The sequence below is a fragment of the Pelodiscus sinensis genome, chromosome 8 (genome assembly GCF_052426305.1).
Source record: "Pelodiscus sinensis isolate ZL-2025 chromosome 8, ASM5242630v1, whole genome shotgun sequence".
Lineage (NCBI taxonomy): Eukaryota > Metazoa > Chordata > Testudines > Trionychidae > Pelodiscus > Pelodiscus sinensis.
The window spans coordinates 5,160,170-5,175,723 of NC_143059.1; the positions used below are offsets into that span (position 1 = coordinate 5,160,170).

Here is a 15,554-nt window from a genome sequence, read left to right on the forward strand (position 1 = left end):
GCAAGCTGTTCTTTTTACACAAGATAATACAATTCAAGTCGCTCAATTCTGTACCTATTTTCCCTCTCTTTCTGCTAGTGATTACATCTTGCTTCAGAAAATTAGGCCTCCTGCTTCCTCAAAGTAACCTTTTGAAGAAAAGAAAAGCCTAGAATTGTCACATACTTGTTCCGTTTATTGTGAGAACACAAACTTTCACTTAGCAAAGGTCTGTCAATCTAGTAGTACCAAACCTCACTTAATTATCAGATTTGAATACCACAATATTTTCACCCTAACATCCCTTCAGCTACCATTCCTCAAAAAATTTTAGTTTTAAGACTTGCTTTCTGCCTTACAAAGACTTTAGTCTGCATCTAGCCCTCATATTTTGTTCTATTTAGTAATCCTAAGGGATGTTTCCCTCCTCTCTCAGGGATAAAACTTACTCAAATCTCATCCAGTCGTTTGTATCCAAAACTAAAAATTGACATAGAACTAGACATAAATGAGAGCAAATAACATTTCTGAGACATTCTTAATGTGCTTAATTCACTGCATTTTATTTTCTAGTAGCATTTCCCATAATGAAGATTACCTGGGGACATCAATGTAAAAACGTCAATGTGGACAGCTGCAGTTTAACAGCCACAATAACTGTAGCTATGAAATTTTTAAGAGATGTAGTGTTTTGCTGGCAATTACAGTTATTGATATTTCTAAAATTCATTTAAGCTTTTATTGTAACTTTAGCAATGAAAAGAAATGTAGTCTATGATATGACTTTGCTAAGGATAAATTGTCACAATCTTAACATTATTAAAAAATCTGTTTGAATGAATTTAAACTGTGAATCATATTAAAACTTTCAATCAAAATAAATTACTCTTGATGAAAACACTGAATTAAAAATGATTTAATATTGATCTAATTTAACAAAAAGACTACAGCTTCATTCAACCAAGTAGTAAATATTTTACCGATTAATACATTTGTTAATACTTTAGTGCAGCCTACCAAAAAACCTTTCCTTGGTCCTATGGACATTGCTCAGATTAATCCCCCACTGAAATCCCCATACAGATGCATTATACAACTAGCATGTTGTTTTTCTGTGAAAAGTGACATTGGGGATTCCATGCTTATTATCTTATCAATTCCAGTTTTGCATCCTCAATCTGGGATCTGAAAGTAGAACTGAATTCTTTCTAGCCAAGGCATTACAACCAATAACAAAGATTAATAAAACCATAGAATTAGAAGGAACCTCGAAAGATCATCAAGGTCAGTCCCCTGCACTCTTAGGAGAACTAAGCACCATTAAGACCATTCCTGGCAGGTATCTGTATAACCTGTTCTTAAAATCTCCAACAATGGAGATTCCACAATCTCCCCAGGAAATTTATTCCGGTGTTTAACCACCCTGACAGTTAGGAAGTTTTTCCTAATGTTCAACTTAAACCTCCCTTGCTGCAGTTTAAGCCCATTGCTTCTTGTCCTATCCTCAGAGGATAACGAGAATAATCCTTGGAATGTATGAAACACTTTTTTTTAAATTTCAGAAAGTGGAGAAAGCTACTATGGAAGAGGCTGTTCTAGATTTGATTTTGATAAATAAGGAACTGATGAAAAATTTGAAAATGGAAGGCAGCTTGGCTGAAAGTGATCATGAATGGACAGAGTTCATGATTCTGAGGAATAGTAAGAATGAACGCATCACAATAAAGCCAATGGATTCCCAGAAGGCAGACTTTAGTAAACTCAGAGTGTTGGTAAATAAGGTCCCATGGGAAGCAAGTCTCAGGAAAAAAACAGTTCAAGAGTGGACAATTTTTCAAGGAGACATTATTAAGGGCACAAGAGCAAATACCCCCACTGCACAGGACAGATAGGAAGTATGGTAAGAGAACACTGTGACTTAACCAGGAGATCTTCACTGATCTGAAATACAAAGGAGTCCTTACAAAAAGCGGGAAGTAGGTCAAATTACAAAGGATACATATAAACAAACATAAGCATACAGGGATAAAATTAGAAAGCCCAAGACAAACAAAAAGATTAAACTAGCTAGAGCCATAAACAATAACAAGAAATACATTTGAGGTAGATGAAGGACAAGGTGGGCCTGTAACATAATGAGGCAGCGGGGGCACGGGGAAGACAGTAACAAAAAATGTGGAAATGGCAGAAATGCCAAATGATTTTTTCACCAAAAATGTTAGTAGTGATTGCATATCTAACATTGACCATCAGTCAAAATGAGGACGGACATGAGGCTAAAAGAACAAATTTAAAATGTAGACAAGTTAGATATCTTCAAAACACCAAGGCCTGATGAAATACACCCTAAAATACTGAAGGAGCGGACTGAAGAGATATCTGAGCCAATTGTCGCTATCTTGGAAAAGTTGTGGAAAATTGAAGAGATCCCAGAGGACTGGAAAAGGGTAAATATAGTGCCAATCTATGAGAAAGGGAATAAAGGAACTTTATACCAGCCAACTTAATTTTAGTACCTGGAAAGATAATGGAGGAAATAGCTATCATCATTTAGATATTTGCAACTAATTGCTTAATGCCGTGTTGTCCAGGCAAAGGAATACCCACACACAAATAATTCAAGTTATTTACCTGTAACTGGAGTTTATTCAAGATAGACCCTTCCTCCCCATAATGTACTTTCTATGCCATTATCAAAATCATGGATGAAAATATTGAGCATAACCATACCTAAGATCAGTCCCTGTGGAACCGTGCTTAATATGCCCATCCAGATAACTACTGATAACTACTCTCTGGGACCAGTTTTTCACCTAGTTATACAGTACACCCACCTTATGGTAGCTCCATCTAGTTTGTGTTTTCCCTATGAGAAGGTCTTGTGAAACAGTATCAAAAGCTTTATTAAAGTCAAAATACATACAGAGGATGCACCATGAACATGCAAAGGCCACTCATAGAAAAACAGGGTCTAAAACTAAACTGTCATTTAGTGCAAATGGGAAGTCTGCTACAGACAACAGAAATTCCTATCGACCGGTCTCCAATTACTCAACAGGCTAAATAAAAATACTTGAAAACTACCACCAATTCAAGAGTTATTTCCTCGTGGGCAGTACATCAAAGTGGCTAGAGCAGAAGACTAGGGCACAGAATTCCTAGCTTTTATTCTCAGATCTATCAGCGATTGCATGTGCGAGATATGAACAAATTACAATCGCTCTGTATTTGAGTATTCTTATCTGTAAAATAGGAGAAATGATACTTACACATCTTTGTAAAGCATACAAAATCCTTTAAAAGTGTTATAGAAATACATAGCATTATTACTACGTAATAACCACATAACCCACCACGCTGCCTTATTTTTCATGTATTGATCTTTGGCCACAAAGAAAAGCAATGAAGTAGAAACGGTTTGTTTAAAAAAACAGGCTCTTTACCAGCAGGACATGAGACTTTATAATTATAATTATTGGATCCTTATAATTATGGAGCATTCCCAACACCATAACAGCCTTTGAGAAGTCTACATGTGGATATTTTTATCAGCTCAGTCTATGTTTAATTTTAGAGCCCCCTCCCTTCAGCTGCATTCTTGGAAGTGTATTTCACCCATTGTCTGTGTGTGTGATACCACCTATAAAAGTTACTAATATAAAGCCTTCTTGGACTAACCTTAGCCTTTGCTTATAGTAATCCTCATCTCCATCATCTCTGCATCTCTTCACTCTACGATTTCCTATGGTACTCTCCTCCTCTTCCTCCTCAGAACTTGGGAAAAAGTCTTCATCCTCCTCAGCTTCTTCCTTAAGGATCCTCTTCCCTGAATGTTTTCTTGCTCCTGGCAAAGTCTTCAGTTCATAATCGGAACTATCATCGGCAAGAGAAAATGGTTCCTCCTCCTCATCTTCTGGATTAAAAAGCTCCTCATCAGGCACATATTCGGACTCTCCACTTTCATCCCCTTGCTCACCTTTCAGCCTTTCCTGGAGCTCAGGAAGTCTCTTTTCCTTTGGAATTCCTATCTTAAATTGGATCTGAAGAGCATGGGTCTGAAGTTTCTTCATGTGCTTTTTCAGGCGCTTATCTGTTTTTGACAGGATTCTGGTTTTGCCCCTCTTTTCCTTTTTGACTAATGTGGGAAGAGCACACTGAGCTTTCTTGAGCTCTGCTCTATTCTTTGCTCTTTTTTTAAGGGCTGACCTCTTCCTTTCAGACGACAGTTTAGCTTGATCCGCCAAATACTTCTCAAAATCAGATGTTTCATTTAGCATTAATCTACGTGGCTTTTTTTCTATCTTCTGAGGGACCTTAGTTCCAAAAGGGGTCATCTGACCAGTACGAATGAGTTCCTCCCATTCTGTTTCCTGCACTGGCATGAGCATACTGCCAAGAGACGATGGACCAGGCTCTGCAAAGAGACTCAGAACATTCATTTCTTATCTGCATACTCATCAGTCTAAGTCATGCTCTAAGTAATATCCCACAGTTTAAACAGATATGCAGGTTTGTTTTAACCCTTTAATTTATTCATTTTAATTATAATTAGAGCATCAATCCCAAAACCAGCACCCTACCTCAGATATTGTACAAGAAAAAACCAAAACTACATCCATCCAATTCAATGGTTAGAGAAATCAGACAAACTAAACAGGGGAGAAGACAGAGAAAAAAATGCTCCAACAAGGAAGAAAATGAAATAGAGAGCCAAAATGGTCAGATAACATTTTACACATACAGTAAATAGCACCTTTTATCTCAAAGTGTTTTTCAAACTATAAACACAGTTAATAGTGCAGCTATTTCTGACATGAAGTTTATCTGCAAAGATAATAAATTAAGTGACTATCTACATCATCACTCTCCAGGCATTAACCCTTTATGAGTATTATACTCTTAAACTTGTAGTCTTATTTCCTCACACCATACTTCAAAGAAGGGACACAAGACTGATCATCCATTTAAAGTTTCTCACTTTATCAAACACTCTACCAAATATCCATTATGGATCACTGGCATGTATGACTTTAAAAAATAGCAACTACACAGCATATAAAACAGAGCACAAAAATCCTGAAATGTTCATGAACCTCATACATTCTTATTCATTTGCAACATGATACATAACAAAAATATGGCAGGTACATTTAGGTACTGATGCAATATCTGAAGCCATGTTTAAGTCCTATTTTTAAAACTCAATATTTATCAAGATGCTGGTATCTCTAAGTCCATTTCCTCAATTTAGTGCCCAATTCATGTCCTTACCAGAATTTCCCAGATACTCACACTGCATTTCCGTCAGCTTGCTCTTTAGTAACATTTCTTTATGAAACTACAATTAATATCTCCACAATACAACTCTCTTGCTTCTACAGCTTTCCCAGTAAGATGGACAGAAATTACTGTTCCAATCCTATAAAGGTACTTAAGGGTTCACCTGGATTAGATTATAGGACGGAGGCCTCTGGCACTTGAACCAGTGTGTGCTTAATTTTAAGTATGAGTAGTCCCACTAAATTAAATTAGATTATAGATACAGGCAGCCCCCGAGTTACGCGGATCCGACTTACGTCAGCTCCGCAGTTACGAACGGGGCTGTCTCCCTGGTCTCTAGCAGACCAGGGAGAGGAAGCAAAGCAGCAGAGCACGCGGGCAGTGGACAGCCCAGACGTGTCTGGGCTGTCCGCTGCCCGCGTGCTCCGTGGCTTTGCTCTGCTTTGCTCCCCGTCTCCCTGGTCTGCAGACCAGGGGGACGGGGAGCAAAGCGGTGGAACACGCGGGCAGCGGACAGCCCAGACTGTCCGCTGCCTGCGTGTTCCGCGGCTTTGCTCCCCGTCCCCCTGGTCTGCGGACCAGGGAGACGGGGAGCAAAGCAGAGCAAAGCCGCGGAGCCCGAGGGCAGCAGGACAGCCACGGCGTGTCTGGGCTGTCCTGCTGCCCCCGTGCTCCGTGGCTTTGCTCCGGACGCCTGTGGTACAGCAGCTGGGGCGCTGCCAGTTGGTCCTGTAGCGCCACTCTGGGCGCTACTGGCCCAACCCGGCAGCACCCCAGCTGCTCTGCCCCAGGCGTCCTGATTCAGCCACTGCTGGTCAGTTTCAGCAGCGGCTGAATCAGGACGCCTGGGACAGAGCAGCTGGGGTGCTGCTGGGTTGGTCCAGTAGCGCCGAGGAGCGGCGGCGCTACTGGACCAACCCAGCAGCACCCCAGCTGCTCTGCCCCAGGCGTCCCCAAGTCAGCTGCTGCTGAAACTGACCAGTGGCTGACTACAGGAAGCCCCTGCCCCGGGCTTCCTGGAATCAGCCGCTGATCAGTTTCAGCAGCAGCTGACTTGGGGATGCCTGGGGTTCTTAAGTTGAATCTGTATGTAAGTCAGAACTGGCGTCCAGATTCAGCCGCTGTTGAAACTGATCAGTTTCAGCAGCGGCTGAATCTGGACGCCAGTTCCGACTTACATACAGATTCAACTTAAGAACAAACCTACAGTCCCTATCTTGTACGTAACCCGGGGACTGCCTGTATACCTAACTACATTCCTGTCTCAGGACCAATGTTAGTAAATGACAAATACAGAATTTAGTTGATTTGTAGAGTCAATTTTTTTACAGCTGTACCACATTCCAAAATGATTCAATTACACACTTTACTTATCTTACTCAAGGGGAAACTAATTTAAAATGAATGCATAATTTTAAAGAGTGATGTTTATTTAAATTACTATGGTTCTGCTACATATCCTGAGTGTGATGAGCAGGTGTGCAAAGTAACTTGAGTTTAATGTTCTTTGAACAGATACGATTGCTCTTCAAGATCAACTATAACTTGTTACAGCTTTATATTAAGTTTTTATACGCCTGCATATGTTATATTTAGGTATAAACTAATAATCATAGCATCAGAATACTATTAGCTTCTAAATATTACTTTACAAAAGACATGGATTCAGTAATCACATACGTAGCTATTGCCATAAACCCATTACTTTACCAGATTAGGTAACTGTAAGCTTTCGTAACACAAATCGGACACACAGATTTCATGACTAAGCTATACTTCCTCATACCAAATGTCTGAGTTTTAGTGCATAGTGTACAAGGAAAGACCTTATGGGTGTATTTCTACTCACAAAAGTGACTGTTAAAATGGCACTTTCTTATCCCACAAATCTATTCCAGCTCAGTTCTACCACTTTTACTGTCAAAAATAAGTCTTCGTTGCTTTTTACTCCTATAAGACCTGCACATCCAACACAGATATGAGTGAGATAGCTGGAAGCAATTCATCTCATGTATCAGAATAATACTATCAATTTCAATATCTAATATGATTGCTCAAATATCAATGAATGCCTATTACAGATTTCATAATTTTGAGTACTAATGATAATGCACACGAGAGAAAGGTAACTGCTTGTCTCTAAGACTAGGGATGTTCAATTTCAACTAATCAGCTAATCGAGTAGTTGATGGATTTTCCATCGACTACTCAATTAGTTGATAGGGATGGAGTGGTGCTCGCTATCTCTGCTGTGCCTCTGCCATTTAAAAGGCAAAGGCGCAGCAATCGGATGCAGCACGAGCGGGGACTGCTTCAGCCCCAGTTCATGCCGTTTCCCCTGCTGAGCCTCTGCCTTCCCTGTCCTCCACTGCAACGGTGATGAGGAGAACCAGCTTTTAAGCCAACTCCCCCCGGCACTGGCTCCTGCTCCCTCCACTTGTTGCCTCTGATACAGAGGCAGCGGGGGAGAAGTGATTAGTCGAGGAGCGACTAGACTACCTGATAAACCTAGGATTATGTAATTCTAGTGGCTTACATCCCTACCTAAAACCTAATGCTGGGTTGTCAGAGGGCAGTGAAAAAATACACACACAAATTAGGGATCTGAAAGGTTAAACGGTAAGCACACCTGAAGCAGCCCGTGCCAGACAGGGGCTGTTCCAGACGTCCCAGCTCCCCTACTTTAATTGGTTAACCGGTTAGTTACCATGTTTAACTGGTTAACCAATTAAACAGGATTTTATATCCCTAACACAAATGCTCAGTTATATTTGAGACAATTATCACAGTATTCATAAGAAACTGTTGTTTTCACACTGTACAGCTAGATAATTCTTAGTCCTGCCATGAGTGCAGGGGACTGGATTAGACCAGTGTTTCTCAACCAGTGGTACGAGTATCCGTAGGGGTATTCAAGAGAAGTCTGCGGGGTATACCAACACAACTGAAATTTGGAGAAAACTGAATTTTTGTTTTAAGTTTTACAATGTTTTATTATTTTTGTACTTTTTACACCCAAAAATTTTATTGCCCACCCGGCTACGATTAAGTTGTTTAAACAAATGTGTTGCAATGGTAGAAAAAAAATTGTGCATCTGAAAACTGTAGGTACTGGGGCTACCAAAGGTTGAGAAGCACTGGACTAGGCCACCTCTGGAATTCCCTTCCAGTTCGATGAGTCTATGATTCATACAACACAAACATTTTTTTTCATTTCTAACAAGTGTTTCCTACCAAGATACAAAGAAAAAGAAAAAAAGACAATTTTGTGAATGCTGATTGGCAGCTGATTATAAAATGTAATTCAATCATTATGTTAGCTTTATCACATTAGCTGTGAAAAATGTTAGGATTTCCAATTTATTAAGCCCAATACTCTAATGTGCATCAGCCTTCCCTACTGAACTAAACACAGATCTACTTTCACGCTTTAAAAATACCCATAAGGTGCAGAGAATTAAGTGTTGCTAAAATCACTCTTTGAAAACAAAACATTGAAATTTATGTACTCATGTTCACTGGCAAAGATCTTGGCAATGTGTTTCAAACAATAAAAGGCTTTAAAAACAAATGACAAATGTGGAAAAAGATTTGCAATGGCATTTTCCCTCACCTTCATCATCCTGAAATTCAACATCATTTGTTCCAAGAGTCTCTGCTCCACCAAGAACTGCTTCGAGGCGCTTTTGCTTTGCTTTGATCTTTTTTAACTGTTGCTCCTTGAATGACAAGAGTGTACAAAATTTTAAAAATCTTGTTACCAGACTTGCTTTTCTTACAAATATCAAGGTTCAAACTGCTATTAATATGTTAAGTAAAAGGGTAGTATTCTGCATCTGAAAGAAGTTAACATTGTGATATGTCTCCATGTGATAAAAATGCATGTGGAAGGTACCATGCCAGAATACCAATCTACTTAACACATACATCCAACATTTACAATTTAGTACAGCTGCTCATAACTAATGTCCAAATATTTAAAAGTGCACTAATTCAGGTGCACAACATATACATATATAAGACCAGATGTGCATGCACAAGTTAAAGTTTTATACACAAACAAATCTCACATGCATCAGATATTTTCACATACAACTTGGGCATGCATTTTTTAAACTTGGGTCTTGGATCCAGTGAAGAAAAGCCCTATATCTAGCATATGAAAGAAAATGCACTAAGAATATATTTGAACTCAGTCAGTGCTAATCCTTTACTTTCTTATGTGCTAAGTTCAATAATAAAATTAAGTAAAAATCCTTCCCCAACAGATTTGTTTTGAGATGTGTTGTCACAAAGAGACTACAAAAATTCAAAAATCAATGTTATTCCTTGTGCATTAAAAGTTATTATTACACCAAGTCAGCTCAAGAGAAGACGATTAATTCATTTGAAAACAACATCACAGCTCCTGTAAACATACAAGAAGGAATTGAAAAATTTTAGTACAAGCTGAATATCTCTAATCTGGCACTCTCTGGCCTGACAACATCTGTGGTCTGGCATGATTTTAGTTAGCCAGATGTCCACTTATGGGTATGGCCAAGTTTCCCCACAGTCCCGTAAAGTTTGTTTACAGCCACCAGGCCTGGTTCTTAGCATTCTGTGCTGTTATTTAGCTCTAATATACCCCCAAATGTCTTCTAAGAGCCCAGAAATGCTGCTAGACAGTATTGATGTCCAGTGGTTCAGCAAATTCTTTGGTTCAGCACTAGTCAGGTCCCAAGGATGCTAGACTAGAGAGGTTCAAACTGTAATAACACAAACTGCTGAAATGGTGAAGGAACTCCAAGTTTAGATTCTGACCCGTTAGCAGGATACTCAAGTGTGATGCCTGACACAGGATCACAGCCTTAAGCAATCCAAAGCACAAGTTAATTTTTTCCAGTCACCTTGTTATATTTTTGTCGTTTTACAGAATCTAATTTTCTGTTTATATCTTTGCTGTTGGCAGCTTGAGGAGTAAGTTGCTCTATAATTGTATTGATTTGTTTCAGAGATGTTGTACATGACCTGAAAAATAAAAAGAAGTTGATTTAGTATTCAGTTGTAATAATGAAAGAATCATTACATGGTATTTTCAACTCAGATAATTTAAATGTAAAAATTATAGCCAAGATTTTAACAAACAAAAGTCTAAAGATGGATTTCTAAATAAGCATGATGATTTTCTTGGCCTTTCAATTTTACAGAAGCTAGTGTTTAAAATGAATTGAGTATTGTTAGAAACATTTTTGTGATTTTTTAAAATGTTAAAAACAAACAACCCACTGATGTATTTGGAACTCAATAATTACAACTTTACTAATGAACAACTCTCAGGAAGTAGAGCCCTGCAGCGGGATTGAGAACCCATGGGTGAAGATCCACTGCCATAATAGCAAGATCATGATTAAAGTTCAGTCATGCACAAGAGGTGAAATTGGCCCATCTACTTTTATTATCCAAGTTAAGAGAAGCACAAGAAATAAGTACAAATGGTGAAAGAGTTGAGTTTTTAATAAACAGATTTAATAAATAGATTTTAATAAAATCTATTTTAGTAATCTGTAGTAAAAAATTATAGACTAGAGATGTAAAAAGTCATTTGAAAAGGTCACTAAAAATCTTAGTGATTACATGGTTACATGCGCTGCAGGCTCTACACAATTAAGCTTAAAGAAGCTTAACAAGTTTCCTCCCCCCTGGTTTCAACGTGGTTTTTTTTGCTCAACAACTTTCCTCCCCGCAGCTTTTTTGTTTGTACCGGATCTTTTTTCTTATAAAAAAAGCACTGTGTGTATATATGTATATAAAATCTGCCACCAACTTATGTAAGCCCAAACTGATATTAACTAAAAGATGTCGCCATCTAATGATTGTTGCATAATCTGTTAAATTAATCAGGGTGGAGAAGTCTCATCACTAAAAATGGCACCCAAAGAGCCTACTCTACTGATCTACTACAGATAACACTAACGTTTTTTAATAAAAGATACTGATTTTTTCTTCATTGTGTACAGCATCAATACATGATGACACCGATACCTTCAGTCCAACTGAAGCATGGGATAATACATTACCATTCAAATTAACAGAAATGCAAAGGAAAGCATTCCAGCACAAAACATAAACAGTGGTTGAGAGAGAGTGGATTTTCAAATATGCCTTAAAGCAGGCTTTTCTCTCTGCCTATCCCTATTAACAGTTGTGAGAAACTTGCTGCATGAGTAGTTTGCCAGCTAGGTCATTTATGTGATAATATATGTAATATTTTTAGATGCTGATATTGGGCCAAACATAAATCAAACCATCAGATAATGATGCAACAAAGAGAGGTCTCTTTGGAATGCAACCAGAAATTACATGAACAAATTGGAGAAGAAATGAAGAACAAGACTTACACTGTTCAAGGTCCTACTAAATAGCAAAGGACCAGAAGATCTTCGAGGACACGCACAATTGTTGATAAATTCACATTTACTCCTGCTAAATGGCCTCTGTTGAGTGAAAATAGGTGCTAGAATATGTGTTTTTTAAAGGAGAATCCTATTACTGTTGCCATCCACAGTATGCGTGACAAACGCATTGTGAAAAGCCATGCTTTTCCCATCACGTTTTCTGCTATTACTTAAGTTTGGGGCAGAATATACTAGTGAAAACATCTTCATGGATGTCTCCTCCCACTAAACATGGCCCTCCCATATCCACCTTTATGTGGGGCTCTTTATTGGCCTCTGTCACATTTGCAAGTTCTAACTACATCCTAATGCACAGCTTTGTATGTCAAAAAGCACTATGTAAACGTGAAACAGTTAAGCCCCGCCAACACTTGTGACCTGTCAGATGTCCATCTATAAAATGAGGATAATGGTTAACCACAGGAGTCAGGGTTGGGGGGTGAGGAGATGTGGGTAGAGGACATGTGTATGTGTTTTGTCTGTGTGAAGGGCAGTGGGCGGGGACAACACACCCCTCTCTCCTAGATTCATACCAGGACTCTGCTCTTCCCTTTCCTGTCCGTAGCAGGGAGTGAGAGCAAAGGGCACAGTTCATCTGCCCCTGTACTCCCCAGTAAGAGCAAGGAAAGCAGCAAACTGCACTTTCTCCTAACTTCCTGAAGAAGGGAAACAGCCAGCAATGTCACTGTAATAAACTGGGTGGGGGATGTTTCAGTTCCTACTGCACTCCCTAAATGGTACCTGGGGGGTGGGAGGCTCGGGGTTGAGGCAGTCCTGGATGTGGGGGCCCATCCCCTTTCCCGGTGCTTCTGGTCTCTTTTCATTATGGTTTTATGAGAAGCAATCCCATTCCAGGCACATCCAATTTTCCTGGTACAATCAAGCCTTTATGTTGCTTTAAGTTAGGATAAGAAGAAACTGTATACAGAATTTGGTGGTCCTAGCTCTTATCATATAGCAGAAGGTCTTGAACAGAAACAGTCACTCTCAAACACTACAGTAGATTTTAGGGAAGCTGTGTGTCATACAAGGGTATGTGCACCTGTGTTAGTAACAGAGGTCAGATCAGATGACCACAATGATCCTTTCTGACCTTGGAATGCATTAATCTAAATCTAGATTCCACCCTCAGCTGTTCCACTGAAATAGGACTTCTCCTTGTGGAATCTTGGGGCCTGTAGTCTGTCCTCATTATCCTTGACCTCTTCACTGTTGCTAAATACTTTTCACTATGACTTTCCGTCACGCTCTTTTGTTCTTCTACTGATTTTGTGACTGTCCTTTCCTAGTTCTCCTACGTTTTTGGTTATTCCTTACGTGTCTCTTTACAGATCTTTTCACTTCTCCCTCCCTTTTCTGTAGGCTGCTACAGAACTACAACCTTAGACACTTCTCCTGCTACACCGTTTACTTTGTGCAACCCCATCTGATCTGGGGATGTAAAAAATGTATACAAATAGTAACCGTGTAACCAATCTTTAATCTTGAAGTCAGGCACCCTGGATTCTAGTCTCTTTTGCTGCTACTGACTAGTTGAATGACTTCAGGTACGTCATATGGTTTAATATAGACATGTGCTTCACGTTCCCCACCTGTAAAAATAAATCAGGATTCAACTAGTCAGCTGTCCTCAGACCTGAGGGCAAAGGAAGCAATACATAACGGCTACATCTACACTGGCATGATTTTCCGCAAATGCTTTTAACGGAAAAGTTTTCCATTAAAAGCATTTGCGGAAAAGAGCGTCTAGATTGGCACGGACGCTTTTCCGCAAAAGCACTTTTTACGGAAAAGCATCCGTGCCAATCTAGACGTGCTTTTCCGCAAAAAATCCCCGATCGCCATTTTCGCGATTGGGCCTTTTTTGCGCAAAACAAATCTGAGCTGTCTACCCTGGCCCTTTGGCACAAAAGCTTTGCGCAAAAGGGACTTTTGCCCGAACGGGAGCAGCATCGTATTTCCGCAAGAAGCGCTGATTCCAGACAGCAGGAAGTCAGCGTTCTTGCAGAGATTCAAGCAGCCAGTGTAGACAGCGGGCAAGTTTTTGTGCGAAAGCAGCTGCTTTTGGGGGAAACCTTGCCAGTCTAGACAGAGCCAACCGCTCCCTCTCTGGCGCGGACAGACCGGGGCTCGGAGGGGAGCCGGGTGAGTTCGCAGCTGCAGAACGCGGCGCGCTGGCCAGATGCGGGTGGGCACCAGCGTGCCCGGGTCAAGCCCGCTCCCAAGCGCCTCTGCTGGGGGGCGAGGGGCCGGCGGGGCGGCGGGCGGCACGTACCGTACGTCGGCCAGCACGGCCCGGTACTCGGCCGGGGCGCCGAGGGCGCTGTCCACCTGCTGCAGGACGCCTCGCTCCAGCGCCTCCTGGTCGTACACGGCCACCCCCAGGCCCCGCAGCGCGGCGCTGTGCGCGCCCCCCGCCGCCGGGATCTGCCGCCGGTCGACGCGGAAGCGCGGCGGGCCCGGCTCCCCCCAGCAGGGGCCCGCAGCGCCGGGCCCCGCTTCCCCGGCCGGGCTCGGGCCCGGCTCGCTCGCCTCAGGGCCCCGCTCGGGGGCCTCGGTGGGCATCCTGGGCGCGAGCGCGGCGGGCCCGGGCGGTCCCCTCAGCGCGAGGGTCGCGCGCCACTCCCGGGACGGCCCCGCGCGCAGGCGTAGAAACGCCCACTTCTCGCGCGCGTGCGCAGAAACGAGCGGCCCGCCTCCTGGCGCGCACCCGGCTCGCAGAGGGCGCGCATGCGCAGAAACGAGCCGCCTTCCCCGGCTCCCTGAGCGCACCCGGCTCGCAGAGGGCGCGCATGCGCAGAAACGAGCCGCCTTCCCCGGCTCCCTGAGCGCACCCGGCTCGTGGAGGGCGCGCGTGCGCAGAAACGAGCGGCCTTCCCCCGCCTCCCTGCGCGCACCCGGCTCGCGGAGGGCGCGCAGGCGCAGAAACGAGCGCTCCCCACGCCGCCACCGGGTGGAAAGAATGCGCGCATGCGCCCTTACCTGGCACGCCTCCCTACTGAGTCGGGAGACCAGGATCAGAGCGCGCATGCGCTGTCTTCTCTTGGCTCTCCGCGCGTTCTCTTTGCCCACGGCCTTGCGCTGTGGGTTTGCTCGGGTACCGCGCATCTAGCGCGGGGCGGATTTTCCCTCCCCGGGGAAATGCGGAGATTTTCAACTCAAATGCAATCGGAGATGGTGGGGGGGGGGGGAACACACAGGAAGAAATGATCTTTAATAAGCAGGACACAGTTATGGTGCACCCCTTACTCCAAGCCGCTGGTGGGACGGGCTGCAGAACATCTGGCTCACAGCTGCACAGAGGCGTGGGAGACGGATAGCAGAGAACAAGCAATTAACTTGCCTGCGCGTGGCTACTGACCCTCTGCCTTCCCGCTTGATACTAGCCAAGGGGAACATGGCACATGCTTCCCAATGGCTCCCCAAAGGACATTCTAACAAGGCGTTCAGCCCTTCTCCACTTTATCCCATCCACGAGCTGATCTGAGTCCTCCCCCCCCCGCCTCCCTCTCCCCCCTTGCAAGGCCTGCCGGAGCCACCCTGATACCAAGGCCCTATGCCATCCACCTGCATAGAACCGGTCTGAGCCCCCCTGCTGCTGGCCCACATGGGGCTGGCCCCAGATCCCCTCTCCTCCCCATGTGTGGGACTGGCCCAAGCCTGCTCTGTTGCCCACGGCAGAGGGGGTGGGAGGAAGAGTGCACAGGGCACCGTGCACCGCCCCTGTCCTGAGCACTAGCGCCACACTCCCATGTCGTTGGGAACCTGCTGCCGGCTGCTTCTGGGGCGTAGCATGGTCTGGAGGGCCAGGAGAGGCGGGAAACTGCCTTAGCGCCCCCCACCTCTCCTGCACCACTG

General features: G+C 43.0%; 1 protein-coding gene across 2 annotated transcripts in view; it reads right to left on the reverse strand.

Annotated features, from left to right (window-relative positions):
• ERCC6 (ERCC excision repair 6, chromatin remodeling factor) overlaps positions 1–14,343 on the reverse strand; it is a 66,618-nt gene extending 52,275 nt beyond the window's left edge. The window contains exons 1-4 of one of the 2 annotated variants that reach the window (XM_089780039.1): positions 13,972–14,343; positions 10,149–10,269; positions 8,873–8,978; positions 3,658–4,393 (exon numbers count right to left, since the gene is read on the reverse strand). In XM_089780039.1, the coding sequence (XP_089636165.1) occupies positions 3,658–4,393; positions 8,873–8,978; positions 10,149–10,269; positions 13,972–14,261 (1,253 nt within the window). In that variant the 5' untranslated portion in view covers positions 14,262–14,343. The remainder of the gene's footprint in view (positions 1–3,657; positions 4,394–8,872; positions 8,979–10,148; positions 10,270–13,971) is intronic. The other variant, XM_075934669.2, reaches the window with a different exon arrangement.
• Between the last annotated feature and the right edge of the window lie 1,211 nt (positions 14,344–15,554).